The following is a 23,743-nucleotide window of genomic DNA, read 5'->3' as shown; positions in this document are numbered from 1 at the left end:
CCAAAGATATTTATCTTCTAATTTTGATCCTTCTTTCATGTTCACTTTCTTTGTATCAAATTCCTCCTTCATAAAATCCAGCGCAAATCCTTTGTCTTTCATGTGGACTCTAAATACCTCTATGTTGTTTGCATTTTTGATCACACATACTTTATTTTCAAAGGAGACCTTATAACATTTCTCTAACAATTGAGCAACACTTAACAAATTCTGGGTAATCTCAGGAACATATAAGACATCAAAAATTAATTTGATACCTGAATGAGTTTTAATTGAAACTGTTCCTGTACCTTTCACAGCAAGTTGTTCTCCATACCCAATTCTTACCTTGGAAATATTTGATTTATTCAGCTCCTTGAAAATTTCTCTATCATGAGTCATATGGTTTGTGCAACCACTATCTATAATCCAATCTTTTGAAGATTGGTTGGTTGTGACACATGATGTTGTAAAAAGTAGATCTTCCTCTGATTTATCCTCATCTGATTTATTCTCCACAATTTGAACATCTTCTTCAGAATCTTTAGATTTGCATACCTTTTCCACATGTCCCAATTGACCGCATTTGTGACATTTGACATCTGGCCTCCACCAACACCAATTGGGTTGATGACCTTTTCTCTTGCAATGGGGACAAGATGGAAAAACCTGTGTGTTGTTGTATTTGCTCCTTATATTTTTCTTGACTATGAGAGCATTATCTTCCGTGTAATTTAAATTACCTTCAACCGCCTCATGATCTTCTCTCATCAATCTTCGTTGTTCTTGTGCTTGCAAGGCATGTATCACCTCTGTAAAGGTGATTGTAGACAAATCTTTTGTGTTTTCTAAGGAAGCAATAGATGCCTCATATCTTTCCGGCACCGTCACCAGAATTTTCTCAACGAGTCTGGAATCTGAAAACTCCTTTCCCAACAATTTTATCTTGTTGGCAATACCCAACAATTTGTTTGAGTATTCTTTAATCGTCTCTGACTCTTTCATTCTTTGCATCTCAAACTCCCTTATCAAGTTCAAAACTTTCATGCCTCGAATCTTCTCGTTCCCTTCATATTCTGCTTTCAAGTATTCCCATATTTCTTTGGGAGACTTTAAAGTCATGATCCTGGTCATAATCATTTGTGAAACACCTGCGAACAAGCATGATTTTGCCTTTGCCTTTCTCGTTTTCTTTTCTTTATGCGCTTTCATTTGAGCCATGGTGGGATTTTCAGACAAGGGAACATCATCTTCCTCCACAACTTCCCATAGATCTAGCCCCTCTAGATATGTTTGCATCCTTACCGCCCATAGATCATAGCTTTCACCATCAAAGAGTGGAATAGCGACGTGTGACATATTTCCTTCCATTCTATCGGCAGTAAGAACAATGGCTCTTGATACCAGTTGTTGGGAATTTTAGGGCTTTTGATAATATGAGAGATATAAGAGATATATGTGATATGTTATACGGAGGAACATGTTTTTGTATTTTATTGATATACTCTATATATAGAGCAAAATATAACAAATATCAAGTATAAAATATTTAGAATATCTCACTCCTAATCTAAAATAATAACAAATTTCTAAAACTGACACATATCTCTAAAACTGAAATATTTTCTAAAAACTAATTTAAATAAAAAAGATATTAAATAATATTCTCAACATATTTTAACTAAATTAAATTTTAAATACTTTATAAAATTGGACGATTAAGATTTTTGTCAAAAAAATTATTTTATTTAGTTTCTGGAATATATTTTTTAAGTACACTATTATTCAAAATGATCTTAGATGAATGATATGCTCTTACTTCTTCTTTTTTTATGTTTTCTCGTCATTTATCCACTAATTTGTTTTTTACTCTTTTCTAATTTCTTTTGAGTTTAATTTCTCTGTGTTTTCGCACTCATTTAACCACTAATTTGTTTATTTTTCTTTTTTAGTTTCTTTTAACTTTTCTTGGATATCAACCACAAAATTAAATGATAAATTAGATAGAAAAAATAAAAGTATTTTAAACATTCAATAAAGTAATTTTTTTAATACAAATTTAATTAAACGACTTTATCTTTCTCATAATTATATAATTTGTTTTTTTTACATTTTTACTGATTTGAAAGCAGAGATGATCATTCCTGAAATACATCATTGGAATCGGAAGGTAATTATCATTTTCTTATGATTAATAATGTTATCCGATATAGTTGTATTATTATAATTTTATTTCCGTTACTTGATGACGTGAAAGAACCATTACCACGTTGAAAGGGCCATCAACTAATATAAAGGAACTAATAATTTAATCTTTTGTCATAGAATTTGGTCCACTTTCAAACTAAAAATTATTATACTTTGAGTGCCTTTTCAATGATATTTAATTTTTTAAATTATTTTTTATAGTAATAATCTTGAAAAAAAGAAGCAAATATAACTATGTAATTGTTTTTGGTTCCACTGCACTTCATTTTCTTCCATTTTCTTTTCTTTGTCTATCACATCATATACCAAAATTATACTTTCTTTCTCCGCCTTTTTCCTTTTCATTTTATTTCTATCATACCCACTCAAATAGAGTGAAGATTAATCAACACTCAAAAGTAAAGCACCCCTTTATTGAGTTGGCAAGCATCAACATTAACGAAAGCCATGAAAATGGACAAGTAAGAGTGGAACGTTAGCATTGACAACCGTAGAATGTACACCTCCTCGTATGATTAGTAAATGTTAACATCAATACCTTTCTAATTAAATGCTCCATGTTAGAAGTAGATTTTAAGCCTAATTCAATTTCACAGAAGTAGATTTTAAGCCTAATTCAATCTCACAAAATCGATTTGTAAAATGAGAATTGCACACACTTATATATTGTAAATTAGTCTTATCTCTGATCAATGTTGGACTTCCAACACTCCCAAAGAAAATTATCTAATAATAATTTCATATACTTCTTCTATCTCACGATAAATATTGTGGAAAAAAAAAGATAAATTTTAGAAAACTCAAACATTCTAATGAAGGAACAAACAATTTCTTAATACTATGTTGTAAGGAAGAAAAAAAAAGAGAGATGAAATATAATGAAAAGTGTATATTTTTCTTTTAAGAGAAAGTAAAAAGAAAAGTAAGAGAAGTTGTCATTTCTAGTTAATAATAAAAAAATTAATTAAAAGCCACCATTTTCTCACTTAGATAATGACATTTTGTTGTCACTTTATTTGCCAAAATACTTTCTTACGCTCAAATTCTTCCTTTAGAGACTTTTCATTTCATACACTTCGTCTTCAACATTTTTCCAACAAAAAGACCCTATGAGCCCGTGGTGGGAACATTTAAATTACGATAAAAAAAATATATAAAATTTTTAACACTTTCACCTATTTACCAACGTAAGAAACATCATTCTTGTGAATAAATAAATATCAAAGTCTAAAAAAATCATCTCTAATAATAAATATTACAGTTGTAATTTGTGAGAAAATGCGAGGCAAGAAACGTGCTCGCAATTATGGCCTAAAATCCGAATTATTGGTGAGAAACGATTTAAGTGTACATAAACTTTTGAAAGCTGAACTCTCACACCAGCACGCGACAAAAACAGAGGAAGATATTGAATATGTTTTTCGTTTTTTGTACAAAAGTTACTTTCGTAAGTTTGCAACATCGAATCACTGTCAGTAGTAGAGACATGTGTAAAAGTGGGTACTACATATGTAATGTAAAGGCATGAAAGAGCAGAAATTAGATCCCCTCTCTCTCTCTCTCCACATTACTATCGTAGCAGAAGTAAGGAAGAAGCATCCGTAACAAGATTCAGAAAATAACAAAAAGGAAAATAATTTTTTTTATTTTTACTTTCATTTTAAAAAAATTATATTATAATAATTAAATTTTATTTTCTCCTTCGACTTGAATTATCGTATACCATTGAACGTTATGGTTTTGTTTTGCGTAATTAGTGGGACACAGTGTCACAGCTTCCATTTTCACACAATGTTCTAATGAAATCACGAAACTACCAATAAAGCATTAATAATTTTGGTGGATTGGCCTCAACAACCAAAAGCAGCCTCCACCATTCAAATACCATATCCCAACTCTACAACATAGCACGATCTTATCACTATCTTAGAACACAACACTTCACCAAACGCGCCCACACGGAACCTCACACACACACACCATCTACAAATTAATATCTTATTCATCTCTTTTCTTTTCACACCACACTACAAATTCACACACACTCTCCCTTCAAACCAAAACCAAGACCAACAACAACAAAAGACGATGTCGGTGAAGGAGTGCGACCACCACAAGGGAAAGAAGAGGAAGATTTTCCGGCGAGTGTTCTGGGGCATAGTGGTCTTCCTCTTCCTTGTATTGGTCGCTATTCTTCTCATATGGGCAATCCTAAGACCAACCAAACCCACCTTCACTCTCCAAGACGTCACCGTTTACGCCTTCAACGCCACCGTCGCCAACTTTCTCACATCCAATTTCCAAATCACGCTCATCTCGCGCAACCCTAACGACCACATCGGAGTCTACTACGACCGCCTCGAAACCTACGTCACTTACCGGAGCCAGCAGGTGACCTTCCGCACCTCCATCCCCCCCACCTATCAGGGCCACAAAGAGGTCAACGTTTGGTCTCCGTTTGTCTACGGCACCAACATCCCCGTCGCGCCCTTCAACTTCCTCGGCCTCAGCCAGGACCAGGCGGCGGGTAACGTCCTCGTCACCGTCAAAGCTAACGGCAGGGTCCGCTGGAAGGTCGGCACCTTCATCTCCGGCCGCTACCACCTCTACGTCCGCTGCCCCGCCTTCATCTCCTTCGGCCCACGCAGCAACGGCGTCGCCGTCGGCGAAAACGCCATGAAGTTCCAGATCCTCCAACGGTGCTCCGTCAGCGTTTAAACTCACTCACTCACACACACCACAAAAATTTACCAACTCATTCTCTGACACACTCTTTCAAACACACTTTTTCATCGGAAAAAAAAAAAAACTTACGTACAGTATTATGAATACCATTGATGTTGTTCTTCGATTGTGTTCGGAGTTTCGCTTTTTACAATGCATTTAGATCGGAAAACAACATCAACAATACTGTAAACAAGTTTTACGCTTTTATTACCCAAAAAATAAAAAAACTAAATTTAGTGATGTACATTATTTTACATCAATAATTTAGTGACGAGCTTTTTAAAAAATATAAGCACAATGTTCCGTCACTAGTTTTAAATTTTTTTGAAAATATCACAATTTTAAATCTCTTAACATGTTGAAGATGTTACCGGTATATATTTCAATCAATGAAAGAATAATGAAAAGTGTGTTAAAAGAATTAATGTATGAGAATTACGTTGGTAATATTCTGTACTTTTATACGTATGTATGTATTCTTCCACTGTTGTTACTGTACGTAAAGTCGTGTATGAATCGGTCACTAGATGTTTTTGTTTTCTACGTTTTGCTATGTGAAACAGACCAAAGAGTCGGATATAGCAAAACCAGAAGATGCAACAAGGAGATTAAATGTAATGTTGAGGTACGATGGCAATAAAATTTGTTGTTTCAATTTGGATAAGAAATGAGAGTGATGAAGCATGGATTCTGAGTCATTATCTTCTCTGTAATATTTTATTGTTTTATGCGTATGTGTGTGCATATTCAGAAGCCATATTCCATCTCGCTTTCTTTATCTGCAGGAATTGGACCACTTTATATTATTTGAGTGTCACTTTTATCTTTTTTTTTTTGCGGTTAGTGATTGAATATTCATGTGGGTTGAGATATGTACATGCACCAAGTTTCAGGTTCCTTTTGGTGTATAGTGTTATTTAGGATAGAAAAAGGTTTGGTGTGTGATATATGGAAAAAGGTGGTGGCATAGTAAGGGAAAATGAAAGTGCAAAAGTTAATGAGAAATTTAGTCTAATGAGTCGGAAGTCTCACATCTATTAGAGATAAGGTCAATTCACAATATATAAATGGGTGCAATCCTCACGTTACAAGTCGGTTTTATGAGGTTAAGTGAAGCTTAAAAGTCACTTCTAACATGATATTAGAACTTATAAGTAAGTGCAATCATCACCTTACATGTCGGTTTTGTGAAGTTGAGTTAGACTTAAAACTCACTTCTCCATGATGATAAGCGATTTAAGGGTAAAGGTGAATTATTGAGGTGGTTGTGGGTGCCTAACTTTTGTAGGAATATTATTGTGATGTGTAAATTGATCCACACACGGCATGGTGGTGGTGGTGGTCCTTTTCACACACCATCACCTACTTTGGCTACTAATAATTTCAAGAAGGAAAGTTTTTCTTCCATTAGATGTGTAAATGAGATGTCATTATCTTCCTTCATAGTCGTTAATTAAATCAAAGTTAAGATGACACCACTCAAGGACTTTTTTACTTGTCGACGGATTGAATTTTTTATGATTTTACAAAAATAAAGTATCATAATAAAAAAAAAAAAGGGTTGTACATAAAATGTTTACTATATTATTAACTTATAATAATAATTTTTCAATATAACAATTTTTTGAATATTTTTCAATAATTAGTTTTAGATAATAAATATAATGTGCGAATTGTTTATTCACTAGCAAAGGTTTATATTATTGTCTTTTGCCAAAGGTAATGGACCTCCAAATTCATTAAAAATGATTTGTGATAAGGAATTTTAGGAAGTGGTTTAATATCTTGTGACAAAACACATTATTGCGGAAGAAGATTTAAAGTAAACTAAAATTTTAAATTTTTTTAGAATAGTTACATTGTTTAATGTTAAATAGGTTTTAATTCTATTTAAGAATTAACAATTCAAAAGTAACTTTTTCTTTTTATATTTACACCACTAAAAATAACTCACATTACTTGTCAATTTTGTTTTGATTTATTTTTAAAAATACTTATAAATTTTGTTATGAAAAAAGAAATTGTAGGAAATTGTTGTCAATATTTTTACAAAATATTTTGTATTAAACACTTTTCACAATAAATTTTGTAAGAAATACTTACAAATTTTATAATTTTGTGAAAAATAATTACTCACGAAGGAATTATCTGTCAATATCTTAAAAAAAAATTTAACAAATTTTGTAAGAAAAATTTCGTGTAATACGATAATTTTTAGTAATATTAACGTTGTTTATTTAATTAAAATTGATATATTATTGACATAACTATTTTTTAATTAATATTAATAAAAATAGGAGTTATTTGGTTTTTCATTTAAATATTGTCATAGCACTTGGGAGACCAATTAAATTGGAGTGGGTTAAAAAACATTGGTATAATGGGTTAAGAGTAAGTTAAAAAAAATGGGGTCAAAACATATCATTCTGTTACTTGAAATCATAACATCTAATTAAATGACAAACAACAAAATTCATTCGTGGTTCGCATTCTCCCAAATAATTTCTTGTGAGTTTCATTTAACATCATCTATATCAAATAATACTTTATATCTCTTTTAGTCGAACAACAAAATTTTATTTCCGTTATTTAAATTTTCTAAAAATCCATTTAATTAGTAGAATATAATTTATTAACAAAAACTAAATTGAGTAAAAGAATAGTTATTTATTAAATAAACAAAATCTAAAAAATTTTATGTGCTAACAACAACAAATTATATACATTATTTATCAAAAAAACATATAAAACACTAATGGGGTGAGAGAGGCTCGAACTCTCGACCTCAGGATTACTCAGAAAGCTATGAGACCTACGCGCTAGCCAACTGCGCCACCACCCCTTTGACATTTGATATCATACTAACTTATTAAATAAATAATTACATCCTAAAATGTACCCATTTTTTATAATTTTCCGAAAATTTACATTCTTTGAGGAATTTTTTTCGTAAATTAGGTTTTCTTCCTAAGTAAAAGGCATAGCGCAATAAAACACGTATTTAATAAACTAGTAGGGAGAGAGAAATTAGGTATTAGTATTACTTTCACAAATAATACGCGAAACATATAATTAATTAATGCACTGTTTAACGTAGAATGGAGGAAAAATGTTATTTTTAGAAATTATACATAACTTAAAAATAAATTTTATTCATGGTATAGCATAATACCAACTTAAGTCATGTTATCCTAGCGAGTTACTTGATTTAGATCCTAATAATAAGTCCAAACTTGCATTATTTTAAAAGTTTGGTACCATCTAAGTAGTTTGGTAAGTAAATTAAATTGTGCAAATCAAAAAACCTAACCGAAGAGTAAACTCTGAAAATTTTCCAATTTAGGTTTAACATGATAATATTTAAATATGAATACATATGTAATTGTTAAAGTACAGGGTTGTTTAATTAGTGCTAGAGATTACCTATTCCTAACACTAAAGTGTAATTCTTAACCTAATCTATATCTTAGGGTTGTTTAACCAAATTTAACACCTTCAAACTTTGATTTTTATAACTTGTCTTGAAAAAGAAAATGTTATTACAAACAAATTATTAATGAAGAGGTTAATATTCACCGACAGACCAACCAGTTCAATAAGACAAGAATGTTAAAGATTAAAGGAACTTTGTTTTTATTTGTCTAAATCAAAATCACTAACGTGTCATGTGAATAGGACTCAATTCAACTATCACACACATAGAACCTAATTACTAATCATAATCTATCAATCTCGAAACCATTTGCGTAAAGTCTCCATCTTTTTAATCTTCAAACCTAATATTTATATCAATGCACTATGAATCGGATGGTGTTTTAATAGATGGTATTCAAATTATGAATTAGACTATTTGAGTACAAATATTTTTAAAATGGTATATTTATTATTTATTCATTTATATACATATAAATCTTAAATTGTAGTTATTATGAATCAGATGAAGTAATAATTTATACATCTCCATCTCAAGAAAACTACAGTTAAAGGTTCTCTCACATATATAAGAACAACAAATGTATTATTTTTGTAAAAAAAAAATGAACAAATTATCTTTCTTTTAATAAATATAACATAATTAATTTAAGGATAAATTAGGAAAAAATAACGCTTTATTAAAAAAGTGACAACAACACTCAAATTAACAATTGGGCTACTTTGTATTTAAAATTATGGTAAAAGTTCATATTGTATATTTAGTTTCTTCTAATTTATATATACACTAATATTATGATTTTTATATTATTGATTTTTTTTTCTATTCAATTTCTTAGTAAACTTGCCTCTTGAAGTCCAGTGTTGACTTCAATCAAAACTGTTGATAAATATAAATTTAGTTGATATTGTAGTTTTTCTTTTCTTTTCTAGAAAATGAACTAAAATTTTTGAGAAGTTAAAACTTAATAACTTTCTATTAATTACATTTTCTTTCTATTAATTACATTTTCTCTACCTTTTATTTTTACTTTGCCTTTAATTTTAAAGAAAATATATTTACGAATGATTTTAAAATATTTGATTTATCTTTTTATATAAAGATTCTACAAATGCACTATTGCACTGTGTTACTATGTTAGTAATACTTGATTATTTATTCATAAATAAAAACAATATAATAAGTTGATATTCTTTTTGTTTGTGGTATATATAGTTAATTTTTTCGCTTTCTTTAAATATAATGGACTTAATTTCAATCATGTTTTATTATTCTTTTATGTTAAGAATCTCATGTATTTTTTATGGAGTTAGATTTTAAACAACTTAATTACTACTTTTGACTCTTTTGATTTGTACATTGATTTAGTATTTCGAACTATAGGTGTTACGTACTATGGTTCTATCATTTTATTATGATTAAATATATTTATATTGAAAAGATACTATGGGCATATATTTAGAAATAATAATTATGGATGTAAAATTCATTTATAAATTTATTTTCCAAGTTTGTTATTCTGAAAAGATACTAAAGTTGTTCTATTTTTTTTTTTTAAGTTTATCATCTACAATTAAATATTTTCATTTAAATGTTTGTTCTTTAAAAATATCACATCATCTAAAAGTATAATTAAGTTATACCTTACAAGCTTTAAATAATTCAAAATTGATATTCTATAGTTAACAAACAAGGAAAATATTAAAATATGAATTAATAAAATTCATATCAAAATATTATTTTTTTTATCTTAATATTTATTGTTCAAAAAACCATTTCGATACACACCAATCAATAAACTCACATTGATAACAATATATGCATATATTTATATGTAAAATTTTTTACTTCAATTTCATATTATTTTGACTTTTTTAATAGCAATTACATTTCATATTATATTTGCATTTTATTTTAAGCTGATTATTCATGTGTGCATGCTATTTTTTATTTAGAATATTTTAGTGTAACTTCATTATTTTTTATTTCATATCTAAATACCTTTTAATATATATCTGTCTTTTGATTTTTAAGCTTTATATATTTGCATGTGCTTTTATGAAAAAATTTAAAATCAATTTCATTTGTTTTTTTTTTATGAATCATATTTCATACTATGTCTACCTTTTATTTTTATTTTGTATCTATACTTTACTTTTATTTTAAGGGATCACATTTAAATTATTTCCAAATTTACTTTTTTTCATTATTAATTTTTCTTTTTATTTTATTTTTATATATTATAGTATGAAATAGTGAATGTAATTGTTATTATTCTTATTAGTATTACTATTAATATAATCTATTCGTGCTAGTTATACTTTTTATAATCTATTACTTTAACATAAAAACTTAAAATTAAAATAATATAATTTATTTCTAATTAATTTTTTATTAAAAATATCTGAAATTAATTATTTAATTATTTTTATATAATCAAACTTTATAATTATATATTATATTTTAAACTATGTATAATTATAATATTTAATATAATTATATAAATAAATTATTAGTTTAAATATAATAATAATTATATTAATTTTTAATACAAATAAAAAAAAAATTACTGTACACACACACTGCTTAGACAGTTAAAAGTGTATTAGTTGTGAGAGAAACTGTATTGAAGATGTCAAGATTGACGTTGTTATGATGTGGTGGACTTTGAGCAAAGTCAAACCTCCTTATATGAATAAAGTGTGATAGAAATGGGCTGGGTAGTTCCAAAGCCGCGTAATTAAATTATCTTGCAAGTACTCTGGGCCTTGGGCCTCACTGCTACACACTTCCTTCAAATCATAGAAGTGTACATGAAAATGATATTTTTTTCTACTAAAATCTTGAGTAAGTTCTTTGAAAAGAAATTTTCCATTTCGAAATTCATTTTCAGAATTTAAGAAAATGGCTCACCCAAAATATAATATAACTGGTATCTTGACCTGTGGACGCACTAGTTCTCTAATAGGAATTTATTGTACGTTATTAAAATTAATTCTAATTATATAAAGAAATGATAAAATTTATGTGATATAATTAAATTAGAATAATAATAATAATAAATTATGATATAAATTGTTTTTAAATATTTTATCCAAAATCATTTAATATAATATAATCTGTTTAATTTATAAATTTATACATATCATCAAGTAAAGAGATTTTAATGCATTATTAAAGCTCGACAGTTTCATTCATAAAGAAAAAGAATTAATTCAAATCATAAATCCTTGTATTGTATCTCTTGTTACGAGGTGATTATTCTTCGTTATTCTCTACATGCTTGATGCAACATACACTTCACACTGACTTTATAAAAATGAGATTTTAGTATTCAATTATTTTTTATTTTATAAATTAATATTTAAATCGATCATTATATTGATTAATATTTTTTATATGATTAAAATTGGATATTAATGGAGAATTTTCTTGTAACAAAATATATAGGTAAACTTTGTTAATGAGTATTGATTTGAATTCAATGTAATTTTGAAATGTTATGTAATATAAATATAAATACATCATTTGTAGTCATCCAACTTACGATATTTAAAAACTATAACATATTTATTATATCAATTTGAGTTAACAAATATATAATTACAATTTAAAATTAGTATTTCATTTTATAAAATTAAACAATAGTATTTGATTGTTTTTATAATAAAAATGTATTTTGCAAGGACAAAGTTTTCCTCATTAATTTCTCAATTCAGCCAATCGTTAATTTAAAAAGGATTTCGGTTTACGTGATGCACAATAATTACAAATTTAAGATTAAATTTGAAAATAAAAATTACATCATGTAATAAATCCATAGTACAGGTTTTAAGAAAAATAGCATAAAAACAATATTTGTTAGAATTATGTTTCTTTTTCTATATAATATATAATTGAAATTATATTATCAAAACCAAGAACTTTACTAAGTAAAGACTGTAAGTTACCATTATCATTTTCAATGTAATCAATTTGTGAGATCTCCACAGAAATATCTCCAGGCACAACAATTTGCAGCATTATACACACACTTTTTCCTAAGAAAGTAATTATTTTTATAGATTGAAAATTGAAAATTTTAGAATTTTACAAATATTAGGGAAACTTAATTTTCTTTTTCTTGAAGATAAGAATTTCAAAATTTATTTTTCTGTAGTTCATGTTTCTTTTATTTTGTATTATTTTCTCAACTATATTTTAGTTTGTACATGTGGAATTTGATTAGGACTAAGACATTCTAGAGAAGGCCACTTTTTAGTGGATGTTTCATAGATATTTTTTGTGTTGATAAGAGCTATTTTTCACTTAAATTTTATTTTTTTCTTATTGTTGTAGACTGTTTACATTATTAGTCAACATTTTTTGTATCAATGGAAGACTATATGTTAGTGGATGTAAACTAGATTTGTTCGATTGAGGTCTTTTGTGGTTATTTTTCTACTTATATCTATTGTGATTATTTTTATTATCAACACAAAATTTTATTCTTTATCAACTGAAAACAATTTTGGTCCATGTTAAATAAAAAAATCATCAATATTAATTAAAAAATATTGGTCAAATTTAATAAAAGAAAATAATATCAATCGATATCAACTAAAAATAACCAATGTTGATGATTTTAAATTTTTAACAATTATTTAATATTTAAATAACTATTAGTATTATAGGATGATAATTCAGCTCACACAACTAAAATAGTATAAGAAAAATCCTAACCTAATTCACTTATTGAACATTCCATAAAATTTTCCACCATGCAATTTTGGAAAAAAGAAGTAACAAAATTTGTACTATAATACTTATATATCTTATATATTATTGTTGATAAAAAAATATATATCGAAAAAATGAATTTAAAATAGTACTTCACTTAATAATAAAAATCCCAACCCTACCTTCTTGCCACTTGCGTTCAACTTACAATGAAACTTCATTATCCACTTGCAACGGCGGAACTTCAGCTTGACACCCCAAGGTTTTTTTTTTTCTCTTTTTATATATATATATATATATATATATATATATATATATATATATATATATATATATATATATATATATATATATATATATATTATTTGTATAATTTAGTTTTAAAAAGTTTTATTCAAAATTTAAAAATCAGGTTTTCTGTCTTTTGTAATTTATTTTACTTTTTTATTTGATTTCTTTCTTTTCGGTACCTTCATCTCTTTATTTGTTATTTTTTCTATTCAAATTTTTATCATCAATAACTTATCATTTTCAAAATCAAACGCCACCACAACAAAATTAAGGAGTTAAGGAATATTTTGAATCGAACAATTTTTTCTTTTGAGTAAATTCATTTTTTATCCTTTTTTTAAACAATATGTTTTTCTCTTGTGTGTGACTTTTCTACGCTCTAGCATGCTCTAATTGTTGATCATACTTTCTTTGTGCAGATATAGCTATTTTAGATTTTAAAGTTGTATAAGGGAAGAACAATATTAAGAATCTATTTTCAGATAAAGGAAGTTAATTATTTAGAAGGTGTTAATTTTCTTAAAATATTGAGTCTTGGTTTTGATATTTAATTTGTGATATTTATAATTTTATCTTTTACTAAATAGGTGAGAGGTAACAAATTTATATCAGAAACAGAAGAATTGATTCTTTTTATAAGAGAAATATTTGTGATGAAGATGAAAAAAATGTATTTACGTCATCTAAACTTGAAAAACTTTATGATAATCCAGAAATTAAAGAAAATAAAAGACAACTCTATAAAGTTTCTAGAGTTATATATAATGAATTTGAAAATGCTTTAGAACGTGATATGGGTAAACGTTCTTAAATTGGGCAATACCCACCAAATCAAATTGATGAGGTACGAATGATTATCTAAAATGGGGTCCATATCAAGTGAATCTAGAAAATTATTTGTTGTATAGTAAAGATGGTTATCTAAGAAGATTTCAATACATATGGTTTAGCTTATTTCCTTTACTGTTAGAGTATTTGGTATTCAGTATTCGTCATTAAAATATACTGCATATTGTTTACTGTGCTATCTTTCTAGTAAAAAAACAAGCAGACGACCTGACTCAAATATTTTTCATTGTTACATGTAATTGAGTTGATTTTCATTGAATTCTAATTGGCATTGAGTTGATTGTCATTAACATGTTTTATCTTTTTTTGAGTGTTTTTTTATAGGTTTTAAAAGTTTTTATAACAAACACTATGATAATCTATATTGCAAGAGATATTACAACAAACTTCATTTCTAGTTCAATTATTCAAATTTTCAAAAATTATTTATAGTAATTTTTGCTTTTTTTAATATATGATTATTGATAATAAATTTTATGATACACTTTCGTATATATTATTATCACATTTTTTTAATTCTATTATGGTACGTGCTTATTTTAAATAAAAAAAATTATGTAAGAAAATAATTTTTTTAATATAAAAAATATAATTTAACACATTTGGTTGTCACGCCATTGTCCACTTGAATCCTCATCAACATGTAGCAATGACAAGAATGTTAATGTCCCTACCCAAACGCGTCTTAGTAGAGTTTTCAAACCTATTCCGCTTTTCGTGCAATTAATTGCACCCTCTTCTCAGTTACACCCACCATCTTCAACAATTCAAACAAACAAAATAACGAAAAGAAAAAAAAAACAACCAAACACGCCCTTTATCCTCCTATATGTATATTTATACACATGTATCTTTCTTCTATCATAAAAAGAGCACTTCATATTCTTCATCCCCTATCATTACAACATGGCGGATAAGCAACCCAACTAAACGGTGCGTATTACAGGCCCGCGATTCCTCCGGCGGAGGCGCCACGTCCCCGCCGCCACAGAAATTGCTGCTGCTGTCTCTTCAGCATCTGCTGGAAGATTCTCCTCGCACTCATAATCTTCCTCGTCGTCGTATTCGTCATCTTCTACGCCGTGTTGCAGCCACGCGCCTTCAAGTTGCACGTCACCGACGCCACGCTCACGCAGTTCAACTACACCTCCAGCGACAGCACGCTCCGTTACAACCTCGTCCTCAACTTCACGGCGGGAAACCCCAACAAGAAGCTGGACTTCTACTACGAGAGCGTGGAGAGCGAGGTGTCGTACAACGGCGTCAGGTTCGCGTCGACGGAGTTGTTGACGTTGCGTGAGTCATTCCGGCAACGCAGGAAGACCACGAACCGCCTGAACGGCGTTTACACGGGGCATTACGAGACGGTGTTGGATGAGGGTCAGGTGAAGGGCTTGGAAGAAGATGAGAAAAATAGGGTTTTTCATTTCTCTGTGAGACTCTACTTTAAGATTAAGTTCATGATTAATGATTCCGCAAGTTCTAGCACCAAGGCCAAGGCGAAATGTGAGCTTGAGGTCCCTTTGAGTTCCAAAGGAAAAACTCCAATGGCGACTGTGTTTGTGTCCACCTATTGTCGTGTCCATTTCTGACTGTCCCCATTTCACGTGACATGTCACAAACGACATTAATTTTGTCACTTACTTTGTCAGATTCCATGCTTCCATTTACCCATTTATCTAAATTTCAGAAGTTATTTACACCGGTTTATATATTTTTACTTTAATATTAATTTAATATTAAATGAAATATTATTATGAAACGTTAAAATATTAAATAAATTTAATAAAATTTGATTAAAATAATTAATTTTATGTATTTTAAAAAATAAATAATTAAATTAATTCAAAATTTTAAAATGAATTAATTTTAATATTTACTTAAAGTTAAAGGACCAAACACATATTTAACCTATTTTATTGTTACTAAAAAAATATGTGCATGAATAAGACAATAAGACATGATGATATATTTGATTCAAACATTTGTGTTAGTCCTTTGCAACTACTTAATACTACTTATCAAATAGTTTTATTATATTACTTTGAAATTTGAAAACTATATAACAAAACTCTTTCCGTAACAAAAAGTTAGTTATTTCTTTTAGAGTGAAACTATCTTTTCTGTACAATATTTCTTTTATCAACAAATAATTAAATTAAATTAAGGAGAGCATTTAAAGGGTGCTTTAATTCTTATACAAACAATCATAAACAAAATAACACTCTTATATATCTCTTACATAACTTTTCTGTACAATATATACCCTTCAAAATATAAAACGTAAATAATAGAATAACAGTCTAGTTTATAAAAGAATACATGTTTAGTATTAGCAATAATCTTTTATTAAAAGATAATATATATATATATATATATATATATATATATATATATATATATATATATATATATATATATATATATATATATATATATATATATATATATATATATATAAGATATCAATACCTTTAAGAAAAAACCAAACGTGAAATTACATAATTATGTCACCTCATGGTATGGCAATGGCAATAGTTACTTTACTTATCCATTAGGCTCACATGTGTGCTCATAAGAAAAAATTGAAATGTGAATTTTTAACAGGTATGAAAGTGGATAGAGTATTTCTTTCTAAAACCACAGATAAAGGAACGCGTAGAATATTTTGTACCCAGAAATACTATACATCCTAAACGTTGACCAAACCGCAGCAAAATTCATAGCTTTATAATGATATAATTTGACTGTGTTTGCATTTTGAATAAAAAGGCAAGTTAGGTTAAGTTTAATTAAGGTTGAAAATATAATTTACGTTAGTTTTTAGAACTGAAGTTTAGAAGAAATTTTACTTCCAACTTAAGTAACTAAATTGGAGTATTCCAACGCAAGTAGGAAAAAAGACGCATTAATGAGTTATGCTAGAACGAAACGTCAAACATTGCATGATTGTATTATTCAACAAGTTGAAGTCAGAAGCGCGTTTGCTTTGACCCATCCTTCATCATCGCCTTATCCAATACATAACACAACCATGTCTTCTACGCTACCAAAACGCTCTTTCACTTCACCAATATTTTTGCTTATTAAAACTCCCACGCCCACGCGCCTGAGAAATGGCTGACACACAGCCGCCACCGAACACCGCCGCAGCAATCGACGGCGCTTCCGTTCCTTCAAAGGAGCGTCTCCGCACAAGATGCTGCTTCTGTCTCAGCAAAACCCTGTGGATCTTTCTGGTTCTCGTTATCGTCCTCGCCATGCTCGTGATTTTGGTTTTATACATCATCATCACGCCCCGCTCCTTCAGATTCCACATCACCGACGCTAGCCTCACGCAATTCGATTACACTGCCAACTCCACCACCCTTCGCTACAACCTCGTACTCAACATCACAGCAAGCAACCCTAACAAGAAGCTGAAGATATACTACGACGTCGTTCAGGCCAACGCGCTCTATGGCGGGGTTAGGTTTTCCACCACCGACGTCAACATGCCCTGGAACTCCTACCTTCAGGACAAGAAGGCCACCAACCTTTTCAGCGCCGTTTTCTCCGGACAACGTGTGATGGTGTTCGATCGAAACCAGGTTTCTGAGTTCCATGAAGATTCCAAGGATGGGGTGTTTCCGATTGATATAAAAATAAAGTTTCGGATCAGGTTCAGGCTTGGAGATTATCAGTTGGGGAATTCGCATCCCAGAGGCATGTGTGAACTCAAAGTTCCTTTGACTTCTAAGGGGGAAACTGTGGCTCCGTTTAAGGCCACCAAGTGCCGAATTGATTTCTGAGTCCAGCCAGGGAGGGGATTTACTACGTTGTTCATATCCACACGCACGTTTTAATCTGTTTTTTGAATTCCAGTTTGTGATTCCTTTATTTTATGGGTAGATGACATTTTAAGAGAATGATGAAACATTATTGAATTTAAGTGAGTTTGACAACATAGTATAAAATTAAGTAGTTAAAGTCAATCATAAAAAATAATTTGTCATGAGTTAATTAGTAATGTCTACCAACAAAGTAACATGTAATACAAAATTATTATAACTTTTAGAAGGAACCAAATTAATGAGTTGGATAAATTTTAATTAAAATCTTTATTCTTATTTGTTGGAGATATGTTCTCAATTAACCTAATTTTTTTAATTTTAATTTTGATTTTTTTTTATTCTTGATCCATTTGATGTTGTTGGTTAATATTGTAGTTGGTTAATTTATTTTCAATTATATGAAATTGATTTAATTTAAAAAAATTTAAAATAATTTTTATGAAAAATTATATTGCAAACGTGGACATCCATAATAATGTTGAAATTGATGTCATTTTTGTATTGCGGATGTCCACATCCACAACCCTTTCTTTTAGATTTCATTTAATTTTTATTTTATTTTGATTATTGATTAATTTGATGCAGTAATCACATCATAACATGTATAAACATTAATATAGTATATGATTAATTTGTTTTCAATTATATGGAACTGATTTAATTTTAAAAAAGTTAAAAATAATTTTTATGAAAAATTGTATTGCGGATGTCGCGACATCCGCACTAATGTTGAAACGGATGTCATTTTTGTATTGTTGGATATCAACATCCGCAACCTATTTTATTTTATTTTTTATATTTTAATTTTAATTTTAATTTTTTTTTTGGTTTTGATTCTTGATCCACTTAATGCATTAACCACAATATAACATGTATAAACATGATATAGTAGTTGGTTAAATTATTTTTAATTATATGAAAATGATTTAATTTTAAAAAAATTAAAAATTATTTTTATAAAAAATTATATTGCGGATGTCGATATCCATAACTCATAAGTCTAAACCTAAACCGTACGTTGACATCCAGAAATATTAGAGGTACAGGATTAGTTGGGTCATGTCATAAATAGAGGAGAGAGAATAATTACTTTTTACGTTTTAAGTTTTACTGTAAGAACATAGATGGAATTAAAATTTTTGGGATACTAACGAAAACTTTGGAGGTGCACGGAGAAACCTCCTGAACTGAATGCCCTTTTGGGCCGTACAACCTTCGGTCTGCACTCTCATTGAGCCCACTACATAACCCGAGTTGAGTCTTCATAAAATATTTGTCTTGAGCTTTAAATTTTACTTTCAAATATACCTTTAACATTTTTAATCTGATTCAATCATTATCCAGTAATAGGTACAATGTGAAAGTGTAATAAATAAATAAATAAATATATTTTTTTACTCTTAATCTATAAATCCTTTCAATACCATTTCACGCAAAAAAAGGCCCATATACTTATAGCGAACATATTAACGAAAAATTAACAAGATTAACAATGTTCTAAATTTTGAAACCGATTTTTTATTTTTAAAATTATTTAAAAAATTTAATAAAATACAACACAAAATGAGCCTAATCTTTTTCTCTTATAAAAAAAAAGTAAAATTGATAATTTGCCTGCCTTAAAATATTCCTTGTCATCTACAAACTTTTCTGATGAAAATCATATACAACAATTTTTTTTTTTAAATTCTACCAGTAATAACAAATCTTTCAAAAACATGTTTTTTTTGATTAGAAAGGTTATTATTAGGGGTGGCAATGCGGGCTGGCCCGTCCCTTCCTGCGGGCCGGCCCACTTTTTTTATTTTTTTAAATTTTTTTTATGATAAAACTTTTAATGTTTAAAAATTGGGAAACTTTAAGAAGTTCACAAAATTAAGTAAAGACTTTGGGGAATTAGATGATAAATTGATAATTCAACATTTTCATCATATTCATATTATGACATACACAATGTATTCTTCAAATTTTAGCACATTAAAAATTACATAATACTTGTCTTTCCCAATTATACAAGAATTTGAAACGTTAATGCAAGAATCCATAAAAGAAGTAATTAATATACACAAGTGCAAGTTTTTTTTTTAAAAATTTTATGCGGGCTTACGGGCCGCGGACTAGCCCGTGCGGGCTGCAGGTCTATGCGGGCTCACTACCCTGGCCCGCCCCACGTTTTTTTATGTGAGTCTGCGGACCAAACCCTAATTGCCATCCCTAGTTATTGTTGGTGAAAAAGGTATTTTCTTTTAGAACTTTGATTCTTGATTTTACGTCGGTCTTGAACTACTATTAATTTCCTATTCAATACAATTAAAAGTACGTTTTTGATAATCAATTCTCATTTATTTGTAAAATAAATTCAATTTACTATTAAGTTACGATTGATATGCAATTCTAGCGATGTTTTAATGACAAAGAAAAAAATTCATTTTCATGCTTAGAAGGAGTAATATAAGACTCTCTTTGATTTTATTTTATTTTTTATTTCTTCATTGCATATTTATTACCCTTGATTCCCTTATTTAATCTCTTAATTAGTATATTTATTAGTATCATCCATATCATTCATTTATTTCACAGATAATTTAATTTTTCTTAATCAAATTTAATTTAATTATTAAAAGACAAGAAACCCCACCAAGAGACTAATGAAAAGGAAAGTAACATAATTATTGTAAAAAAAGTAAAATAAGTGAATAGATATGACACTACTAGTCATAATAAATGATAATATTGATACGTAATGGTAGAATTAATAGAAGGTAAGAGGATGAAAAAAAAAACTATGCAAACAGTGTAAGTTAAAAATGATGATAATAAGGTGAAATGAAATAATAAAACGTTGAGATTTTTTTCTACATAATATGTATTTGACTCTTTTATTTGATGAAATTTGTGTATTAAATTGAGACTCTATTTGTGACAACACGTACACTAACATACACATGCGTTTCGAGTGAAAGAATATGACTAATATGGTTAACTATTTTTTTGTACATAATTTTTTTCTGCAGATGAAATGTGTTCATCAACATTTTCATGCAACTAATCTTTGTTTATACATTGGTATATTTGACGTATTAATAACTATTTTTAAGTTAACCATAGCAAATATAAATGAAACTAAATTAAGGGTTAAATAGAGTTTCTTAATGTTGTATATAATTAATATTTAACCAAATTTTAAATCTTTTTAATTGTGTTTGTGTTAGATTTTATATAAATATAATGGTCAAGATTTTTCAAATTAAAAGAATGTTTTCAGAATGAAATTAATTTTTTAAATAAGTGTAGTTAAGTTTGAGATTTCAAAATTTAGAATCCTACCGTATAAGAAAACCTCAATATAGAAACAAAATCTTAACTTTAAAGAAAAGTTCAAAAACAAATAATGTGATAATTTAGAAAACAGAAACAAAAAAAAAAAAGTGAGTGTCGAATAACACTAAAGTCGCATAAATTCATATTAAAACTTTATTCAATAAGGTTTAGATTTTTTTCACGCGGTTACTTTATTTCTTAAACCGCTTGAAAAAAATAGCAAATCTCATTTAAATAAATAATATTTTATAATAATTTCAAACAATTTTCTGTTGAGTCTATTATATAAGAATTTTATAATTTTAAATATTTGAAAGCGTACATGTAACTTAGATAGATTTAAAATTTTGTATAAGTCATGAAAATTCATTAATTACAAAAATTAAATATTATCAACGGTTTATTTTATTTGTATGAATTCCAAAAACACGCTGGTGAGAAAGAAGCAATTTGACTTGCCTCAAACGTACATTCTTCCACCTAATGTGATTGTGACAGAAGAACCAAAAAAAGTAGACGTTACCAAAATAATATTAAAATGTCAAATTTATTTAAAAAATATTATAGAATTTTATAAAAATCATATTATTTTTTTTTTTTCAGTTTTCCTTAATTTCCTATAGTGGTTAGGTTTTCACTGAAGTTCGTGGTAAAGTTCCGCAACACCCACGAAGTCACCCTTCACGCGCTTGAAACTCCTCACACGCTTTCACCGCACTATAAAGGCTAACATTACAACTTTCACTATACTCAAAAGAGAAGCTTCCCTTCACAATTTTCAGATCCCTTTACCAACGTTCTAAAAGTTCAAACGATTTCCGCTATCTTTCTCTGCTGTTCTCAATGTCGCAACTAAACGGCGCTTACTACGGTCCCTCCATTCCGCCGCCGAAGTCCTACCGCCGTCCGTCGCGCAGCGGAGGAGGATGCGGCTGCCTGAGTTGCTGCTGTGGCTGTATCTTCGACTGCATCATTAGCCTCATCTGCAAGATCCTCGTGACCGTGCTCGTCATCGCCGCCGTACTCGTGTTCCTCTTCTGGCTCATCGTGCGTCCCAATGTTCTCAAATTCCACGTCACCGATGCTTCACTCACGCGCTTCACGTACTCCAACAACACGCTCCACTACAACCTCGCCCTCAACGTTTCCATCCGCAACCCCAACAAAAGAGTCGGCGTCTACTACGACCAAATCGAAGCGGTCGCTTTATACGAGGATGCTCGATTCGCCTCCCAGACCCTGGGGCCTTTCTTCCAGCACACAAAAAACACCACCTTCATCAGCCCCCTCTTCAATGGCCAGCGCGTGACACCACTCACCGCGGAACAGGGTTCCCAGTTCGAAAAGGACAACGACTCCGGGATTTTCCCCATTGACGTGAAGCTCTTCATGAATGTCCGGTTCAAGTTCTTGTTCTTCAAAAGCCATACCATCAGACCCAATATTCGGTGTGGGTTGCACGTGCCGCTGAAATCGCGTAACGGAACTAGCTCCCCGGACGCTGCGTTTGAGGCCACGGAGTGCGATTGGATTTACAAACGGTGGTGGATCCGTTGAGTTTTTTTTTTTTTTTTTTTATTTGTTTGGATCGAGGTTTCTTGGTTCTTTATCTTGCTTCACTGATTTCTTTCGGTGATGTATATTTTCTTGATCACATTTGTTCCCAAATTGATGGCTAGCAGATCCATATCTTATGAATTTATTTTTTATATTCTTCATAAACGTCTCAATTTCACTCTGTAAAGTTTGTAGACTTAATATTTTGGTCTTGAAAATAGGATAAATCTTTGTTTTAGATATTTTATCAGAGAAAATATAGCTTTCTCATAAAAGAACCGGAGACGGCTTTTTAATTTTTTCATATAAAAAAATTGGTATCGGTGATTTCAATGACTTGAGACGGCATATCAATTTTTTTACATATTATGTTCTTCTTACTGTGAATATCATTGTATATTTCACCTCCCTTATACATTCCCTATACATGTTTAACAGGAATAGGATTCGATTAACAGGAATAGCGTTTAAATTTTCTTATTCCATTCCGTTGTTCGGGTTCCACCCACAGGAAGTTTTAATTTAATTATAACATATTTTAAATTAGGAGATATTTCGGAAGAAAGTAAAAAGTTTTATAATTTATTATTATCTTTTTCATCGTTCGCTGAGTCTTGCATGCTTTTAGTTTTTAAACTTTTATGATATGAAATCAAAATTTTTAATTCATTATTATTTAATTAATTATTGTCTTATATTTTTAAATTAATCGCTGTAAATTTCTAATTACTCATAATTAATTAAAGTGTGATTTTCAATTAAAAGCAATAATTTTACATATTAATTATATTAAATTTAATCAAAATATTTTTTAATTAAATATTAT

At 29.1% G+C, this 23,743-nt stretch overlaps 2 protein-coding genes, 1 non-coding gene and 2 pseudogenes across 3 annotated transcripts; 4 read left to right on the top strand and 1 right to left on the bottom strand.

Moving 5' to 3' along the window:
• The first annotated feature begins 4,104 nt into the window (after nt 1-4,104).
• Nucleotides 4,105-5,582, top strand: LOC114191740 (NDR1/HIN1-like protein 1). The gene has a single exon (XM_028081108.2). It carries the CDS (start codon nt 4,276-4,278, stop codon nt 4,903-4,905), a length of 630 nt encoding a protein of 209 aa, XP_027936909.1. The 5' UTR covers nt 4,105-4,275; the 3' UTR covers nt 4,906-5,582.
• Nucleotides 5,583-7,670: 2,088 nt separating this feature from the next.
• On the bottom strand, nt 7,671-7,756 carry TRNAM-CAU (transfer RNA methionine (anticodon CAU)). Its single transcript is given in 2 exon segments — nt 7,671-7,706; nt 7,719-7,756. It is a non-coding gene; the product is annotated as a tRNA-Met (tRNA).
• A 7,182-nt stretch (nt 7,757-14,938) lies between these two features.
• LOC114190783 (NDR1/HIN1-like protein 10 pseudogene) lies at nt 14,939-15,906 on the top strand (annotated as a pseudogene).
• Nucleotides 15,907-17,184: 1,278 nt separating this feature from the next.
• On the top strand, nt 17,185-18,132 carry LOC114189910 (NDR1/HIN1-like protein 10). The gene has a single exon (XM_028078635.2). The coding sequence runs from the start codon at nt 17,323-17,325 to the stop codon at nt 17,995-17,997; it is 675 nt and encodes a 224-aa protein (XP_027934436.1). The 5' UTR covers nt 17,185-17,322; the 3' UTR covers nt 17,998-18,132.
• A 3,965-nt stretch (nt 18,133-22,097) lies between these two features.
• LOC114189774 (NDR1/HIN1-like protein 3 pseudogene) lies at nt 22,098-23,082 on the top strand (annotated as a pseudogene).
• Nucleotides 23,083-23,743: the final 661 nt, after the last annotated feature.

Source organism: Vigna unguiculata, chromosome 7 (genome assembly GCF_037176805.1).
Source record: "Vigna unguiculata cultivar grain cowpea cultivar isolate G323 ecotype 2 chromosome 7, ASM3717680v1, whole genome shotgun sequence".
Taxonomy (NCBI): domain Eukaryota; kingdom Viridiplantae; phylum Streptophyta; class Magnoliopsida; order Fabales; family Fabaceae; genus Vigna; species Vigna unguiculata.
Note: the sequence above shows the minus strand (reverse complement) of the source record. Positions and strands in the feature narration are given on the sequence as shown.